Genomic DNA, 18,779 nt, shown 5'->3' with positions numbered 1-18,779 from the left:
TTCCTCCCCTTTGTCAACGGGAGTGTGGTGCAGGTGTTCACCGACAACACCACCGCCATGTGGTACTGCAACAAACAGGGCGGTGTGGGGTCGTGGACCCTTTGCCAGGAGGCTCTGCGCCTCTGGCAATGGCTGGAACGTCAGGGCGTGACTCTGACGGTTCAACACCTGGCAGGTTCTCTGAACGCCAGGGCGGACGAACTCAGCCGTCGGTGCTCGATGGATCACGAATGGCGTCTGAACTCGGACGTGGCGCAAGGCATCTTTCTGCAATGGGGAGAGCCTTGGTTAGATCTATTCGCCACCGAAGAGAACGCGCAATGTCATCAGTTCTGCGCGTTGGAGTTTCCAAGACGGCACTCGCACGGCGACGCCTTTCGGCGCGAGTGGAGTTGCGGTCTGTTATACGCCTTTCCGCCTATACCACTTCTGCCCAGAGTGCTGAAGAAGATCAGGCGCGACCGGGCCCAAGTTATCCTTGTGGCTCCGGACTGGGCTCGAAGATACTGGTATCCCGAGCTACTCAACATGTCAGTCGGTCCCCCGATCCGCCTGCCCCTTCAGGAGGACCTTCTGTCGCAGCAGCAGGGGACGGTCTTCCACCCGAACCTGTCCAGTCTCCACCTCCATGCTTGGAGATTGAGCGGCGACAGTTGAGGCCATTTGACTTGCCTCCTGAAGTCTGTAATGTTATTCTGGCAGCCAGGCGTCCCTCCACTAAGTCGGTATACGCCTGTCGGTGGAACAGATTTGTGGCATGGTGCACAGCAAAGGCTGTGGATCCTCTTTCTGCCCCTCTTTCGGAGGTTCTTCTGTTTCTTCTTTCTCTTGCCCAGCAGGGCTCTGCTCTGGGCACTATCAAGGGCTACCTTTCTGCCCTTTCAGCCTTTTTAAGGCTTCCTGATCAGCCTTCTTTGTTCAAATCCCCGATTGTAACTCGATTCTTGAAAGGCATCACTCACATGTTTCCACCTGTTCCGTTTGTGATGCCTCAGTGGGATTTGAACCTGGTTCTGACCTTTCTAATGTGTGCTCCCTTTGAGCCCCTTCATTCTTGTCCTCTCCGTCTCCTGACTTTAAAGACGGCTTTCCTGGTTGCCATCACCTCTGCCAGGAGAGTGAGTGAGCTCCAGGCTCTTTCTGTCCAACCTCCTTTCCTGTCCATTCATCCTGATAAGGTGGTTCTGAGGACTAGGCCTTCTTTCCTGCCCAAGGTTGTTTCGGCCTTTCACATCGGGCAGTCCATTACCCTCCCTTCCTTCTTCCCGCCTCCGCATCCTTCAAAGGATGAAGAGCGGCTCCATCGTCTGGACCCAAAACGTGCGCTTTCATTTTACATGGATCGCACACGCCAGTTCCGGGTGGATGACCAACTGTTTGTTGGCTACGTGGGTGCGAAGAAGGGACGGGCGGTCTGTAAACGAACCATCTCTCGATGGGTCGTCCTCTGCATCAAAGCGTGCTACTCTTTGGCTCGGAAGGAGCCTCCTGTTGGGCTGAGGGCCCATTCCACTCGGGCCACGGCGGCTACCACTGCCCTGGGCCGGGGAGTCCCCTTGCAGGACATTTGCCAAGCGGCTACGTGGGCCTCGCTGCACACCTTTGCGAGGCACTACTGCCTGGACAGCCAAGTCCGGAGGGATGGCTTCTTTGGCCGTTCTGTCCTCCAGGACTTTCTGGTGTAGTTGTATTGGTTCGCAGACCCACCACCGGGGTTGGTATTGCTGGGGTATGTATTCTAAGGTAAGGAATCTAACACTAACGTGTTTCTTTCAGATGAACAAGTTACTTACCTTCGGTAACGATATATCTGTAAGAAACATTAGTTAGTGTTAGATTCCTTACCGAACCCACCCATCCTCCCCGTTCTGCGAACTGATACCTAGGGTTAAGGTCATCCCTTTCAGGGCCCTAGTTTTTACATGGCACCAGTGTTGGTTCTCTCATGGCTCTGCGTCTCCTGGCGCGGAAATGCTGTGTGCAAAGAACTGACGTCAGCGCGCGGAGGCGGCGTCTATGTACTCCAGCGACGTCATCACGGCGCACGACGCCGACGACGGACGCGGAGCCGCAGGGGACGCCTGCAGACGACGCCTACCGACGCGCAGGGGTACTGCTACGCAAAAGTTTCCGGATCCAGACTGACGCCTGGGGATATTCTAAGGTAAGGAATCTAACACTAACTAATGTTTCTTACAGATATATCGTTACCGAAGGTAAGTAACTTGTTCTTTAAGGGCGTTACAGGGGCTCGAAAGTTGTAGCCAATAGGCTACTTGCCTTTAGGGTGCCTCCACCCTTAGCATGTCCACTCCTTCTGGGAAGGAGGGCATACTCCTAACCATATTGGCTAGAATCCTCTAAAACAATATGGAGGATTTTGAAAGGAGGGGGTCACTTCAGCTCAGGGCACCCTAGGGGTGGCCGTGGCTGAGAGGGGATACGCCTCTCCTGCTTACTAATTTTCCAGCTGACCTTGCCGACGAAAGTGGGGCTTGGGCATGGGGGGCATCTCCACTAGCTGGAGAGGCCCTGGTCAGCATGACAAAGAACAAAAAGGTTTTGAGGCTCACCACCTTTAAATGCTACCCAGAGCAGGCTTTGTTTGTGACCCACGAAAGCAAAAGGCTCCCACCTCAAGGGGTCAAAAACATGTCTACTGGTGGCAGGCTGGTACAGACCAGTCAGGTACACTCTAGTGAGTTTGTAGGTTTTACCCTCTGAGTGCCTTTATTAATGAAGCCCACATTGGCATCTGTGTGGGCTCATTAATATGAGGTGTTTGGTACCAAACATCTAGAAATTCGGCGAAGCTATCATGGAGCTGTGGAACTCGCAGTGACAAGCTTCCAGCTCATGTACTTAGTATGGCTTCACTGTCCACTTATAATGTCTAAGAATGGACTTAGACACTATAGGGGCATATCTGCTCATGCAGTTATGCCCTCACATGAGGTATAGTGCACCCTGCCTTCGAATGTAAGGCCTGCTGTAGGGGTGACTTACCTATGCCTCTTGCAGTGCTAGTAGGCCTGGCACACAGGGATGTGTGCCAAGTCAACTTTTCACTATTATCTGCACCAAAACACACAGGCTGCAGTGGCAGCATGATTGTATTGAGGGGTCTCTTAGGGTGGCACAATACATGCTGCAGTCCTTTAGAGACCCTCTCTGGTCACAAGGCCCTTGGTACCACTGGTACCTTTTACAAGGGACTTATTTGTGAGCCAGAGGTGTGCCAATTGTGGAAACAAAGGTACAGTTTTGGGAAAGAACACAGGCGCTGGGAGCCTGGTTAGCACGAACCTAGTGCGCACTCGGTCAAAGATGCATCAGGAAAAAAGTGTTGTAAACATGTTTAAAGTTTACACCTGCTGTTGGGGCAAGTTTGTAGCATGGTATGCTGAGAAACAGGCTGACCCTCTTTCTGACCCCTCTCTTAGTTCCTTTTCTTTATTGGGCTATCTTTCTGCCATCTCAGCCTTTCTGCGTTTGCTAAATCAGCCTTCCCTGTTTAAATACCCTGTTGTAAATAAATTCTTGAAAGGTTTGCAACACGTTTCCACCTTCACCCTTCATCATGACTCAGTCGGACCTTAATCTAGAACTCACTTTTCTGATGTGCGCTCCCTTTGAGCAACTGCACAACTGTCCTCTCAGACTCCTTACCATCAAGACATCCTTCCTGGTGGCAATAACATCTGCCAGAGGATCAGTAATGTTCAGACTTTGTCATCTAAGCCTCCCTACCTGAGCATCTTCCCAGACAAGCTGGTTCTTCACAGTAGAGCTTCCTTTCTTCTGAAAGTTCTCACTTTCTTTCCGTAGGCCAGTCCAACGGCCTGGCTACATTTTACGCTCAGTCTCATCCCTCCAAGGAAGAGGAGCAACTCCAACGCCTGGACCCAAAAAGACATTTGCTTTCTACTTTGACTACAAGAAAGAGGTCCGGGTGGACGGCCAACTCTTCATGGGGCATGTCGGAGCGAAGAAGGGAAAGGCCGTGCACAAAACGGAACATGTCTCGTTGGATCGTACTCTGCATTAAACTCTGCTATGCATTGACCAAGAATCAACCCCTAGAGGGCTTGCAGGCTCATTCAACCAGAGCCAAGTCTGCCTGCACTGCGTTAGCATGCGAAGTTCTGGTCCTGGGGACCTGAGGGGCATCAAAGCACTACTGCCTGGACAGTCAGGTCCGTCGGGACGGACTCTTCGCCTGTTCGGTCCTGCAGAACTTTTTGGTGTAAAATTGCTTTGCAGACCCATTATCAGGGACGTATTGCTTGAGTATCTATTCTAAGGTAAGGAATCTGCGACTAGAAGTCTTTATCATATTGAACAAGTTACTTACCTTTAGTAACGCATTATCTGGTAGAGGCTCTATCTACCCACAGATCCTTACTGACCCACCCATCTTTCCAGCTCTACAAACAGATTTCTAGGGGCAGGGCTGTTCCCCTTTCAGGCCTCTAGTTTTACATACCAGTGGGCAGTGTTCTTTGTGGCTCTGCACTCCTAGCGTAGAAAGTCGCGAAAGGACATTGACATCAGTACACTTGGGTGGCTCCTATATAGGCATGGCGGACGTCAGTTCCAGCACAGACCACGCCACACAGAGCCGAACGACTCCAGGAGTCCTTCTCACTAACACAAAAAATTTCAAGATCCAGTCTGACGCCTGGGGATAATTCTAAGGTAAGAAATCTGCGGCTAGGTAGAAACTCTAGATAAGATAAGGCGTTACCAAAGTTAAGTAACTTGTTCAGTAAGTGCAAAGGGATTATTGTTACTGAAGTCAGAGATGGAATGAAGTATTATCACCACATGATTCTGGGCTTGAAGAGTGTGAACTTTGACCTGAAGTAAAATTACAACCCCCTATATGGTTATGTGCTGCATTGTACATGGAGTGGATCACTGTGAATTTTGGGGTCAAATGTAATGTTGCCAAAGGTATTCACGCTAGACTTATGTATATTTGTAAATTACTCCGTAGTATTGAGTAGTGTGTGTAATAAATGTACTTTAACTTTTCAAAAGAAAAAGCACAGACTGGACAACAACTTTTTGAGTGTTATAATTGCGTGCCAGCGAATGGTGATTACTACCCCACACCACCTCCCTTGAGTAGGCCTTAGACTGCTCCGCTTCGCTACCCAGAGAGAGTCAAGGACCATATTGGGGTGTTTGGTTACCAGTGGAGTGTGAATTTGGGCACATTACTTGTGCAGGCCACACAGCTAATGGCCTTTTTCCCCACATCAGCACGCTTGAGCTTCCAAAGCAGCTCTTTCTCTGAGATGTCTTGTGTCTAGAGGTGAGCTCAGGACTTCTGTATGCCTTTCCACCACTGTCTTGTCTGCCCGGAGTTCTGAAGAAAATCAGGAACAACAGGGGCAAAGTCACTCTAGTGGCACCAAATTGGACTAGGAAAGTAAAGTACCCAGAGCTCCTGGGCATGAGCATCTGTCCTCTGATCACGCGGCTTCTTCGGGAGGGTCTTCTGTCGCAGCAGGAGGGCAGGTTGCTGCACCTGGGCCTATACACTTTACATCCCAATGCTTGAAGATTGAATGGTGACAGTTGACCTCCTTGGTCCTGCACCATGAGGTTGCTGATGTCATCTTGGTGGCGAAGCCTCCCTCCATGAAATCATTATGTGTCAGTCTTTGAGACAAATTTGTGAGTTGTTGGGGTAGCTGACATTTTGACCCATTACAGGAAAAATTGAAGTTTTATTGTTTGTTCTGTTCCTAGCCCGGGACTTGCTTTCTGCACAGGGCTTTGGCTTTCTTGGGGTTGCCAGGTCAGGCTTTGACATTCAAATCACCCGTGTTGATGAGACTTTTGAAACGTTTGTAACTTTTGTTTCCACCAAACCCCTTTGTGATGCCTCAGTACGACTTGAATATAGTCCTCACATTCTTGATGTGCACCCCTTTTGCAGCTGTTGCACTGTTGTCCCTTGAGACTTCTGACCTTATAGATAGACTTTCTCATCACCATAATATCAGCTCGACATGTGAGCGAACTTCAGCCTCTGTATCGACCCTCCTTATACCACCTTCTTCCCTAATAGTTGGTTCTGAGGACAGGAGCTTCATTTCGACTGAAAGTAGTTACTCACTTCCATATTGGCTATTCTATCACCATTTCAGCATTTTCTGCTCCACCCCATCCCTCTAAGGAGAAAGAGAGACTTAATCATTTGGGCCCTAGAAGAGCCTTTAGTTTCTATACTGATTGTACCAAAGAACATCGAGTGGACACTCAACTTTTTGTAAGATTCTCCCAAGCAAAGGATGGGAAGGCAGTGCAAAAACTGACCATTTTCCCAATGGCTTTTTCTCTGTATAAAGATCTGCTATACACTGGCGGAGAAATAGCCCTGAGAAGGTTTGCGAGTTCATTTCACTATGGCCAAAGCTAATATCACTGTATTATTTATTTATTTATTTATTTAGTGTATTTGTAGAGCGCAAAACCTGTCACCCAAAGGGCATCCTGGTGCTTTGATCAAGAAACCATACACTTTAACAGCTCAGGCCATTTATGGAAACAAGTGGGTTTTTAACGCTTTTCTAAATGGAAAGTAGTCCTTGTGGCTTCTCAAAGAGAGTGGCAGGGAGTTCCAAAGTTTGGCCGCTGCAACACTAAAGGAGCGGCCACCTATCCTCACTCTGTGAAACCTCGGAACTACAAGAAGATGCGCCGAAGAAGAGCGGAGGGGCCGCGAAGCGGAATACCATGTGAACATCTTTTGCAAAGGCATAGGGCCCTGTTGGTGAACAGCTTTAAACACCAGACACGCTGCTTTATACTGTACCCGCAAATGTACCGGGAGCCAGTGTAGGTCTCTTAATGCAAGAGTGGAGGAGCTAGACCTAGGGCGGGAGAGAGCCAGCTTGGCGGCCATGTTCTGCACCCGCTGTAGCTTCCCGGTCAGGTTTTTTGGGGCCTCCAAAAGAAGCCCATTGCAGTAGTCGAGGCGACTTAATATGGTCCCACGAACTACTTCCGGCCTAGCTTGAGCGGGGAGAAGAGGCAGAACCTTGCGCAACATGCGCAGCAGCATCATACATGTGGAAGTGGTTTTATTGACGTGTATGTCAAGCTGTAGGTTAGGGCCAAAAATCACCCCCAAGGTACGGGCTGATTCCGCCGCCAGTACTGGCTCGAGGAAGGTACTAGGCCAAAAGTTCTCTGGGAGTGCCCGCGGAATCCGGTCGATGGAACAGTGGAACACCTCCGTCTTGGAGCTATTAAATTGTAGGGAGTTAGCTCGTAACCAGTCCGCTGTGGCTGCCATGCAGCGATGGAAAGTATCCAGCGAAACCGCATTATTCCCTTCCAGAGAAAAGACCAGATGGGTGTCATCGGCATAATTAAATGCCGAGACACCAAAAGATTTTATTAGCTGGACTAGAGGGCGGAGGTACAGGTTAAAAAGTATAGGGCTGATGGCCGAGCCCTGTGGAACCCCCTGTCCTACACTCCTTGGCTTAGAGCTAAATGGTGGAAGTGAAACCAACTGTTGCCTGCCACCAAGATAGGATGTCAGCCACTCTCTTGCCCCCTCAGTGACCCCGCACTCCTCCAGTCTCCTGACAAGGGTCCGATGGCAAACCGTGTCGAACGCGGCCGACATGTCGAGCAGCACTAAAAAGGCTGCCCGGCCACTGTCGACACGCGAACGAAGATTGTCCAACACGGTCACCAGCACGGACTCCATCCTGTGTCCGGGGCGGAAGCCAAACTGGTCCTCATCGAACCAACCGATGTTCTCCAGGAAACCTGAGAGTGAGCGAGTCACCCATTTTTCCAGAATCTTAATCGGAAAAGGGAGCAAGGAGATAGGCCTATAGTTGGAAAGACAGGCTGGGTCCAAAGTTGGCTTTTTAAGCAGAGGTGACACTACTGCTAATTTCCAGCATTCTGGCACCGATGCCAACTCCAAAGATTGGAGGCAGATCGAAAACAAAGGCAAGAAAAGATCTGCGTGGAAAGCCTTCCAAAATTTGGGGGGCAGTGGGTCAAGCGGGGACCCCGAGGACACCGTATGTGCCACATTACAGAATTCCTCGAAGGAAGGGGAAGGAAAAAACCTTAGTTGGGGTCGACTGGAGGGGGTGACCGGAGCTCCCAAACCGAGGTCAGGGGCATTCAGCTGGGGTCGACTGGATGAGCTGCCCGGAGCTCCCAGTCCCAGGTCAGCGCCACCCGTCTGGGGTCGACTGGGCAGACCCACCGGAGCTCCCGCGCCCAGGGCTCCCAATATGCAAGCAGAGCCGGTCGGCTGGGGTCGACTGGGGGAGCTGCCCGGAGCTCCCAGACTCGGGCCAGAGGCATCGGTCCGGGGTCGGCTGGGCAGATCAACCGGAGTTCCCGTACCAGACACTCCTGGAAGAAGGGCAGGGACAGTCGACCGGGGTCGACTGGGTGGCACGGTCGGAGCTCCCAAGCCAGTGCTAGAAGCAGTTGGCTGGGGTCGACTGAACGAGCCAACCGGAGCTCCCGAGCCGAAGGCAGTAGGTAAAGGGTGCGTTAGGCCCTCTAGGATCTTAGCAGTCTTCTCCTCGAAAGCAATCGCCAGCGAGTCACAAAGTGCCTGCGACGCACGGACCGTATTAGCCGCACAAACAGGGTGGGACAGGTCCCTGACAATTTTGAACAGGGTTTGGGATTTATTGGACGCCTGAGTCAAGGAAGCTTCTAAGAAGGCCGCCTTGGCCCTCTCAATCTGTACCTTGTAACCTTGCAGTGCGAGCCTGTACGAGATTTTTGCCGAGGCGGAGTACTGCTTCCTCCACACTCTCTCAGCACGTTTGCAGCTCAGCTTCAATTGTCGTAACTCTTCCGTGTACCAGGGAAAAGCCCTGTTCACTCTCCCTCTATTAGCATCTAGAGTGCCTCTCATGGACATCAGTCCGGCAGCTACATGGTCGTCAGTACACATGTTCACAAAGCACTTGTACCTCCACAGTTAGTTCGGTCGAGAGGGCTATTTTCCCTGCTTGGTCCTGCAGCCTTTCTAGACGAAACCAGTCACAGGATGATTGTTTCCGGTCCAGGGAGGACCTGGCTTGGCAGTTCAGTCTGGACTGTTCCCAGGAGGCACTGGGTCAAGACTGATTTGCATATGGCTGGGTCCAAAGTGGGGTGTCGGAGTGGGCAAAAGAAAGATGAATTTAACCCAGATCTCTTGACTGGGGAGAATGTTTGAATCATTCAGCATTCCGTCCATCATTTGTTGCAGATACCCCTTTCTAGTATGAGCAAGTTCACAGACACACCACATTGAGAGTTGGAAGTATCCATCAGAAGAGCATGGTTACTTATTTTTAGTAATTATCTTTCTGGGTAGTACGCTATCTAACTGTAGGTTACTCACCTACCCTGCCACCTCCCCTCAATTCTGTGAACTGGATTTTTTTCCCATCTAAAAAGGTCCCAAACTACAGATCTGCTCGATAAGCTCTACATGTGAGAGCCTGAACAGTCTAGAAATCAACTGACATCAGCACACATGGGTGGTGCTTATATGCGGATCCACAAGTCTTTTCCAAAGTTGAACTATGTCCATGCAGAGTCGAATACCATCACCTAGCGACGTGTGGGAGAACTGCTCTAAAAGTTTCCAAGATGAGGAATCTGGTGTTAGGTAGATGTAGAGATAGGTATGTAGAGTATCCACCAGAAAGGTTATCATCAAAGGTAAGTAACTTGTTCTTCTGGTGGATGCTATGTCTGCCTGCAAATTTCTCATTGATTACCCCCATCATTTCCACGCTTTGAAGAATGGTCAAAGGTCACCAATGAGAAGGTGGCAAATAAAATTGTTGTTCTGCACTGCCTCAAATTGATCAGTTGCTTCCTTGTCTCTGTCTCTAGAGACACAGAAAAATTTGACGGGTAATTGATGTAGGTGCACCATAATAAATACAGTGACATCACACTGTGTCACTCCCGATGCTGAGACTGACCCAGCGCCTGCCACCTCGTGTGGAAGACCTATGAAAAGTTTTCGGGTCCAGTCCGGCACCTCTGTTTGTTCAACAAATGAGGAACCTCCACCACCAGAAAGATCGTTGTCAAACATAATTGGACTTGTTTTGTGACATATGCTATGTAGAAAGTTGTTCTGTTTAAGGATAAGTTGTCTGATGTTTTGTGATTTTCACTGTTGTTGATCTGGAATGGGTTTGCACTGGGCACTACCAAAGGTTACTAAGCGGCTTTATTTATTTATTTGTTTATTTATTGCCAGATCAGCCTTTGTTGTTTAAGTCACCTATTGTTATGAAGCTTCTTAAGGGTCTGACCCACATGTCTACTTTCTTCTCAATTTATTGTGCTTCAACAGATCCTTAACTTGATGCTTACTTTTCTGATCACTTCGTAGTTTGAACTCATCCATAGCTGTTCTTTGAGAGTCCTTACTCTGAAGACGGTCTTCCTTATTGCTGTCAGAGCTGCTCAGTGCATAGTGAGCTGGAAGCCCTTTCATTTATCCTTCGTTCACCGCCTCTTTCCTAGATAAGTTAGTGCTTCAAACAGGAGCGTAAATTCTGACTAAGGACCTGATTTAGATCTTGGCGGATGGGATACTCCGTCACAAACGAACAAGTTACTTACCTTCGGTAACGATATATCTGTAAGAAACATTAGTTAGTGTTAGATTCCTTACCTTAGAATATCCCCAGGCGTCAGTCTGGATCCGGAAACTTTTGCGTAGCAGTACCCCTGCGCGTCGGTAGGCGTCGTCTGCAGGCGTCCCCTGCGGCTCCGCGTCCGTCGTCGGCGTCGTGCGCCGTGATGACGTCGCTGGAGTATATAGACGCCGCCTCCGCGCGCTGACGTCAGTTCTTTGTACACAGCTTTTCCGCGCCAGGAGACGCAGAGCCATGAGAGAACCAACACTGGTGCCATGTAAAAACTAGGGCCCTGAAAGGGATGTCCTTAACCCTAGGTATCAGTTCGCAGAACGGGGAGGATGGGTGGGTTCGGTAAGGAATCTAACACTAACTAATGTTTCTTACAGATATATCGTTACCGAAGGTAAGTAACTTGTTCATCTGAAAGAAACACGTTAGTGTTAGATTCCTTACCTTAGAATACATACCCCAGCAATACCAACCCCGGTGGTGGGTCTGCGAACCAATACAATACTACACCAGAAAGTCCTGGAGGACAGAACGGCCAAAGAAGCCATCCCTCCGGACTTGACTGTCCAGGCAGTAGTGCCTCGCAAAGGTGTGCAGCGAGGCCCACGTAGCCGCCTGGCAAATGTCCTGCAAGGGGACTCCCCGGCCCAGGGCAGTGGTAGCCGCCGTGGCCCGAGTGGAATGGGCCCTCAGCCCAACAGGAGGCTCCTTCCGAGCCAAAGAGTAGCACGCTTTGATGCAGAGAACGACCCATCGAGAGATGGTCCGTTTACAGACCGCCCGTCCCTTCTTCGCACCCACGTAGCCAACAAACAGTTGGTCATCCACCCGGAACTGGCGTGTGCGATCCATGTAAAATGAAAGCGCACGTTTTGGGTCCAGACGATGGAGCCGCTCTTCATCCTTTGAAGGATGCGGAGGCGGGAAGAAGGAAGGGAGGGTGATGGACTGCCCGATGTGAAAGGCCGAAACAACCTTGGGCAGGAAAGAAGGTCTAGTCCTCAGAACCACCTTGTCAGGATGAATGGACAGGAAAGGAGGTTGGACAGAAAGAGCCTGGAGCTCACTCACTCTCCTGGCAGAGGTGATGGCAACCAGGAAAGCCGTCTTTAAAGTCAGGAGACGGAGAGGGCAAGAATGAAGGAGCTCAAAGGGAGCACACATCAGAAAAGTTAGAACCAGGTTCAAATCCCACTGAGGCATCACAAACGGAACAGGTGGAAACATGTGAGTGATGCCTTTCAAGAATCGAATTACAATCGGGGATTTGAACAAAGAAGGCTGATCAGGAAGCCTCAAAAAGGCTGAAAGGGCAGAAAGGTAGCCCTTGATAGTGCCCAGAGCAGAGCCCTGCTGGGCAAGAGAAAGAAGAAACAGAAGAACCTCCGAAAGAGGGGCAGAAAGAGGATCCACAGCCTTTGCTGTGCACCATGCCACAAATCTGTTCCACCGACAGGCGTATACCGACTTAGTGGAGGGACGCCTGGCTGCCAGAATAACATCACAGACTTCAGGAGGCAAGTCAAATGGCCTCAACTGCCGCCGCTCAATCTCCAAGCATGGAGGTGGAGACTGGACAGGTTCGGTGGAGGACCGTCCCCTGCTGCTGCGACAGAAGGTCCTCCTGAAGGGGCAGGCGGATCGGGGGACCGACTGACATGCTGAGTAGCTCGGGATACCAGTATCTTCGAGCCCAGTCCGGAGCCACAAGGATAACTTGGGCCCGGTCGCGCCTGATCTTCTTCAGCACTCTGGGCAGAAGTGGTATAGGCGGAAAGGCGTATAACAGACCGCAACTCCACTCGCGCCGAAAGGCGTCGCCGTGCGAGTGCCGTCTTGGAAACTCCAACGCGCAGAACTGATGACATTGCGCGTTCTCTTCGGTGGCGAATAGATCTAACCAAGGCTCTCCCCATCGCAGAAAGATGCCTTGCGCCACGTCCGAGTTCAGACGCCATTCGTGATCCATCGAGCACCGACGGCTGAGTTCGTCCGCCCTGGCGTTCAGAGAACCTGCCAGGTGTTGAACCGTCAGAGTCACGCCCTGACGTTCCAGCCATTGCCAGAGGCGCAGAGCCTCCTGGCAAAGGGTCCACGACCCCACTCCGCCCTGTTTGTTGCAGTACCACATGGCGGTGGTGTTGTCGGTGAACACCTGCACTACACTCCCGTTGACAAAGGGGAGGAATACCTTCAGTGCCAGACGAATCGCCCGCAGCTCCAACAGATTGATATGGAGCCGGGACTCCGCCGGAGACCAGATGCCTCTGATCTCTGCCTCTCCCAAGTGGCCACCCCAGCCCTGGAGGGACGCGTCCGTCACGACAACGTGCTCCGGTTGGGGAAGGGAGAGGGACTTGCCCCTGACCCAATCGCGGTCCGTAAGCCACCACTGCAGTTGTCTCGCAGTGCCCTCCGAGATCAAGACGTGGTCGGACAAGTTGCCCTGATGCTGGGCCCACTGAAACTTCAGGTCCCACTGCAGAGCCCGCATCCGCCACCGGGCGTGATGCACCAGAAGGATGCAGGAAGCCATCAGTCCCAGCAGCCGCAGCGTCAACCTGACCGAAACCCGGGATAGCGGCTGAAAGATGGGAATCAAAGCCTGAATATCCCGAACCCGCCGTTCCGGAGGATAAACCCGAAACTGCGCCGAGTCCAGAACCGCTCCGATGAAAAGGAGCTTTTGAGAGGGACACAGGTGTGATTTCGGCACATTGATGGAGAACCCCAGGTCGTGCAAGAGGTCTGCCGTCATCTGAAGGTGGTGGACGACTGTCTGGGGCGAGCCCGCCTTCAACAACCAGTCGTCTAGGTAGGGGAAGACTGAAACCCCCAACCTGCGCAGATGGGCTGCGACCACCGCCATCACCTTTGTGAACACCCGTGGGGCGCTGGTAAGGCCGAAGGGAAGCACGATAAACTGAAAGTGCTCCAGGCCTACCGTGAACCGCAGGTAACGCCGGTGGGCCGGCAGGACGGGGATGTGAAAATAGGCGTCCTGCAAGTCCAACGCTACCATCCAGTCTTGTGGGTCTAGAGCAGCCAAGACCTGAGCTAACGTCAACATCTTGAACTTCTCCTTCCGGAGGAAGCCGTTGACGTTCCTTAGATCCAAGATAGGACGTAGGCCCCCCTTGTCCTTCTTGGGCACCAGAAAGTAGTGGGAATAACAACCACGCCCTACTTCTGGCCCAGGAACGCGCTCGATGGCCCCCTTGGCCAAGAGGGCCGTAACTTCCTCCTGCAGAAGTGTCAAGTGGTCCCCCGACACACGGTGGTTCTGCGGTGGCATGGCTGGAGGAGAGGTCTCGAAGGGGAGGGAGTAGCCCCTTCGGACGATTTGCAGCACCCACCTGTCCGAAGTGATCGTGCGCCAGTGAGCGTGGTGATGGCAAACCCTGCCACCCACTGGCGTCACATGGGGCCGAAAGCACGGACTAGGAGGATTTTGGGGTAGATGCTGCGGGGGAAGGTGTGGTCTGACCCCGCCGTTGTCCCCGACCGCCACCACGGCGGTTTCCACGGCCGCCACCGCGTTGAAAGGATTGTTGCGGCGCGTGGCTGGCAGCACGTGTGGGGGCGCCCCTTCCCTGGCCACGAAAGGGACGAAACGAACCCGGTTGCTGACGCTGGGTCGAGAGACCCAAGGACTTGGCCGTGACCCCGGAGTCCTTGAAGCGTTCCAGCGCGTGGTCCGCCTTGTCACCGAACAGGTGACAGCCATCGAACGGCATGTCCATCAAGGTATTCTGGACATCTGCCGAAAAATTGGCGGATCTCAACCAGGCGTGGCGACGAATCGCCACCGTCGTTGACATAGCTCTGCCCAGCGAGTCGGTCGTATCAAGACCACACCGTATCGAATATTTTGCTGCATCTTGGCCCTCAGCCACAGCCTGACCGAGTTTTGCCCGCACCTCCATGGGGCATTCTGGCAGCAGTTCCGCGACCGTATCCCACACAGAGTGGGTGTAGCGGCCCAAGAGGCAAGCGGTGTTGCAAGACCGCAGGCCCAAACTAATGGACGAGAAGACCTTCTTGCCAAATTGGTCATACCTCTTGGATTCCCGGTCGGGCGGGGCCGACGGGAATGCGGACTGGGAGGTCGAGGCCTGGATCACCAGACTCTCAGGAGTGGGGTGGGTAGACAGAAACTTGGGGTCGTCCGGACAAGGACGGTGGCGCCTGGCCACGTTCCGATCAACAGGCGCACCTGAAGCGGGCCTGAACCACGTGCCCAACAGAACGTCTGACAAGGCTTCATTAAACGGCAGCAGAGGCTCCTGTGGACATGACTGCGGTTTGAAGACCTCGGTGAGGATGTTAGGCCTCACGGCCGCGACGGGGAGCTCAAGGTGTAAGGCCTTGGCAGCCCTCATCAGCACCACAGAATATGCAGCTCCCGCCACCGATGCCACGGAAGGAGGAGAGATCAAACCAGGGTTAGGAGAGTCGTCCAGACCACTGGCATCCCCCAAGTCACCTGTCCAGTCCGGGTCATACTGGCACTCGCGTGACAGAGGGTCCTCGGACCCCTCCCAACCTTCACCGAACTCTTCATCCTCTCCGTATTCGGAGTCAACGATGTAGACCGGCTCCTCGGGGTTCATGGGCCCCATCGGCGCCGGGACCGGCGTCGAGCGACGCCCGTCCGGCTCCGCGTCCGGCGTCGGTGAAGGTAACGGGACGGCGCCGCCCGGAGCCGGCGTCGGAACCCCGCTGCCGGCCGGAGCCGGCACCGGAGAACCGGCGCCGCGCGGGGACGGCGCCGGGGGTAACCCCGATGGTAACGGCGCCGGAGAGGCCGGAAGGCCAGCCGGCGTCGAACCCGAAGGCCCTTGCGGCGCCGGGGTCGGAGCCGTCGGCGGCGCCGGGGCCGGAGCCGTCGGCGGCGCCGAGGCAGGGACACCCGAACCGCCAGGGCCCCCAGACGGTAGCACTGGGCCCGAAGGCACCGTAGGCCCCGTCGGAGAACCAAGCGCCCTCATGGCCATGAGGAACGCCTCGATCTCCTCAGGCGTCGCGCCGTGCCCAGGGACCGGAGGGTATGAGGCAGGCCGCGCCGGCGACTCTCGCGGAGCCGCGGGGTTGGGGTCACCCGAGCCCCCGGCCGCATCGCGCGAGCGTCGGGGGGAGTCGGGGTACGATGACGACGCCCCGACTTCTTGTGCTTCTTACCTGACGAGTGGTGTCGACTTCCGGAACGCTCGGCGCGGCTCCGCGACCGCTCCCTCGAACGCTCTCTCGACCTCCGGCCGGACCGGGACCGCTCCCGGTCCCGACGTGGGGCCGAAACCCGGAGCTCCAGCAGCTTGCGGGACCGCTCCCGCCTAGCCTTGTTGGTGAGGGCCCGGCAGTCGACGCAGGAGTCCACGTCGTGGTCGGGGCCAAGACACCGGAGACAGAGGCGGTGGTGATCCGTGACCGACATCGTGCGCTCACAGTCATCACAGTGCTTGAACCCGGGCATCCTAACAGGCACAATAGTGAAATAACAATAGAAAAACTTGGTCAAAAGACCGGAGTACTGCTCTTCAGATCTGCGTCCACTGGCGCGTAAAAAAGAAGAACTGACGTCAGCGCGCGGAGGCGGCGTCTATATACTCCAGCGACGTCATCACGGCGCACGACGCCGACGACGGACGCGGAGCCGCAGGGGGCGCCTGCAGACGACGCCTACCGACGCGCAGGGGTACTGCTACGCAAAAGTTTCCGGATCCAGACTGACGCCTGGGGATGTTCTAAGGTAAGGAATCTAACACTAACGTGTTTCTTTCAGATATGACGGATATCCCATCCGCCGTACTACAAGTGCATTACATTCTATGGGACTTATAATAGGGCGGACGGAATATACGTCACATTTGTGACAGATTATTCCATCCACCAACATCTAAATCATAAGTGAGTTTCCCCATTTCATGTATGGCAATAGATTAGCTTGACATAATAATATCCTCATCTACCTCATACCAAGGAGGAGGAGAAACCTTATCACTTAGATGCTCGTAGGGCTTTGAACTTTCTCCTTGAACTCAGAGCATCATGTTGACGATCAGCTGTTCTTTGGCTTTGCGTTTACGAAGAGGGAAAGGCAATCCAGATGGTGATGATTTGCCAGTGGATTGTCCAAAACATTGAGATGTGGTAAGATCTCCCTAAGAAGAAGCCCCTAGCAAGTTTCAGGACACATTGTATCAGGGCGAAGGCCGCTTCTTTACGGTTGTCAGGGATCTTTCTGTTCTGAACATTTGTCCGGCTACTATGGCATGGGCTTCATGTCACACCCTCGCCAGGAGTACTGCCTTGATTACAAAGCCTCCAGGAATGGTCACTTAGCCAGGTCTGTGCTGCTAGATTTTTTTTACTTTGATCAAATTAATACCACCACTTCCTTGGTGGTATTAATATTAAATTGATTTACAAGATGAGTATCCTTTGGAGACCAGTATCCACCATAAGAGAAATTTACTTCCATTCGTTATCTGTCTTGCTGGCGCATACTCTGTCCTCCCACAGATTCCTCACTGACACAACTAACTTCTGTAGTCTTATGATATTGCTAAAAAGGTTCCAGTTCAGTTCTCTCACTGTAAACTGCCTTCATTCAGTCTTGTTTGTCTCAACACTGACCCTCCGGAACTGAAGTCACTGCACTGAGGAGCATCTTATATGGCTCCTTGATGTCACGCCTATCAGGAGCCACATGACCTTACCTGTCAGGGCTGCAGAGATATTGCAACAGTTTGCAGATATAGTCTAGCACCTAGGGAGATTCACAAAGTAAATTTGCGGCTGGAGAGAATAGACCGAAAAGATAGTAATCGAAAGTAAATAACTTTTTAATTTCCACCTTTGCTTATCTGTTAAATGTCTCGTTATAAATTCTCCTTGAGAAAAAAAGCTATATTGTCATCAGATTGTTAGTTGTGGTATTAATGCAGTCGTTAACTATATATCTCTTTTAGGTTCATGTAAAATCGGAGGCCCTTGCCATCAAGATATCTCAAGAAATTAACTATGCTAAGAGCCTATATTATGAGCAGCAGCTGATGTTAAGAGTAAATGAAGATGAAGAGCATTTGGAACAGGACCTCTAACTTTTACAGCACAACTCCGCTGCCATTAATGCTGCTACTCAACAACTTACCTGGAAGTCTATTTCTGTATTTTAAAAAAACACCTATGCCACCTGAAAGTGGACAACAGCTGCACATCGTGAACCGATATGTTTCTGCAGGAATGAAATACACTGCGAAAACAATAATGAGAAACACAATGCACTATATTATATCTATTAAAGCATTTCCTATTTTGGAGTTATGTAGATTTGGAGAAAAAGAAAAATAATTAATAATGTTGAACAATATATATATATACATTTGTAAAAGTTATTGGGAAGCCCTTTATTTTACTAACATGTATATATGTATTACTATTTTGGATGTAAATATAAAAGAGAGTATAAATTGGGCGTGGGTATGTGTAAAGAATTGTTTATTAATGCACTGTAAAGTAATTAAAAAGACGTTATATTGAATGTGGTATTGAAATGCTTTTATGAATCTGAGTTCAAGAAACGCGTGTGTTTATTTTTGGTAATAAAGACAACAGTTCATTGTGAATCAGTCACTTCTTCTTTCTGGCCATGCAGTGTAAAATAAAATTGTTGTCAGAAGCAATCAGCCGCAGGTCCCATTAGGAATTAGTTCAACATACAACATTTCGGACCAGAATTAAATTGAAATGCTTTTATTGGTTCTCTGCATGTGTGAGTTTTCTATAGGAGAAGAAATTTCAACCGCTGCACTCCCTGTAAGTCCTGTCGTAAATTTGTCGGAAGAAATTACTCGTGGTTAGGGTGCTCGGGATGATCACCTCCTAGTCCCTGAGTTGCTAGTATGAAATGTCTGGAAAACGTTACCCAGTGTAAGGTTGAAATCTCAAGCACTCCTGTGGCGGCAGGTGCGCTAAAATTCTTAATGATAAAGTAAACAAAGCGAGTTCTTCTCGAAGTGGAAATCAAATTTGAATTCTGTTGATGGCAAACATCATATTGCATCATATGATCGAACATCCATGGTGGATCAATTACATTTTGAGAACATA

The 18,779-nt window shown here is 51.5% G+C and overlaps 1 protein-coding gene across 2 annotated transcripts in view; it reads left to right on the top strand.

The window, feature by feature from the left end:
• Positions 1-18,295, top strand: part of VPS13D (vacuolar protein sorting 13 homolog D) — a 2,754,556-nt gene extending 2,736,261 nt beyond the window's left edge. For both annotated transcript variants that reach the window (XM_086921894.1, XM_086921893.1), the window contains exon 70: positions 17,639-18,295. In XM_086921894.1, coding sequence (XP_086778020.1) covers positions 17,639-17,770 — 132 coding nt within the window. In that variant the 3' untranslated portion in view covers positions 17,771-18,295. The remainder of the gene's footprint in view (positions 1-17,638) is intronic.
• The last annotated feature ends 484 nt before the right edge of the window (positions 18,296-18,779 follow it).

The sequence above is a fragment of the Lissotriton vulgaris genome, chromosome 5 (assembly GCF_964263255.1).
Source record: "Lissotriton vulgaris chromosome 5, aLisVul1.2, whole genome shotgun sequence".
Classification (NCBI taxonomy): Eukaryota; Metazoa; Chordata; class Amphibia; order Caudata; family Salamandridae; genus Lissotriton; species Lissotriton vulgaris.
This window is presented reverse-complemented; position numbering and strand designations above follow the sequence as displayed.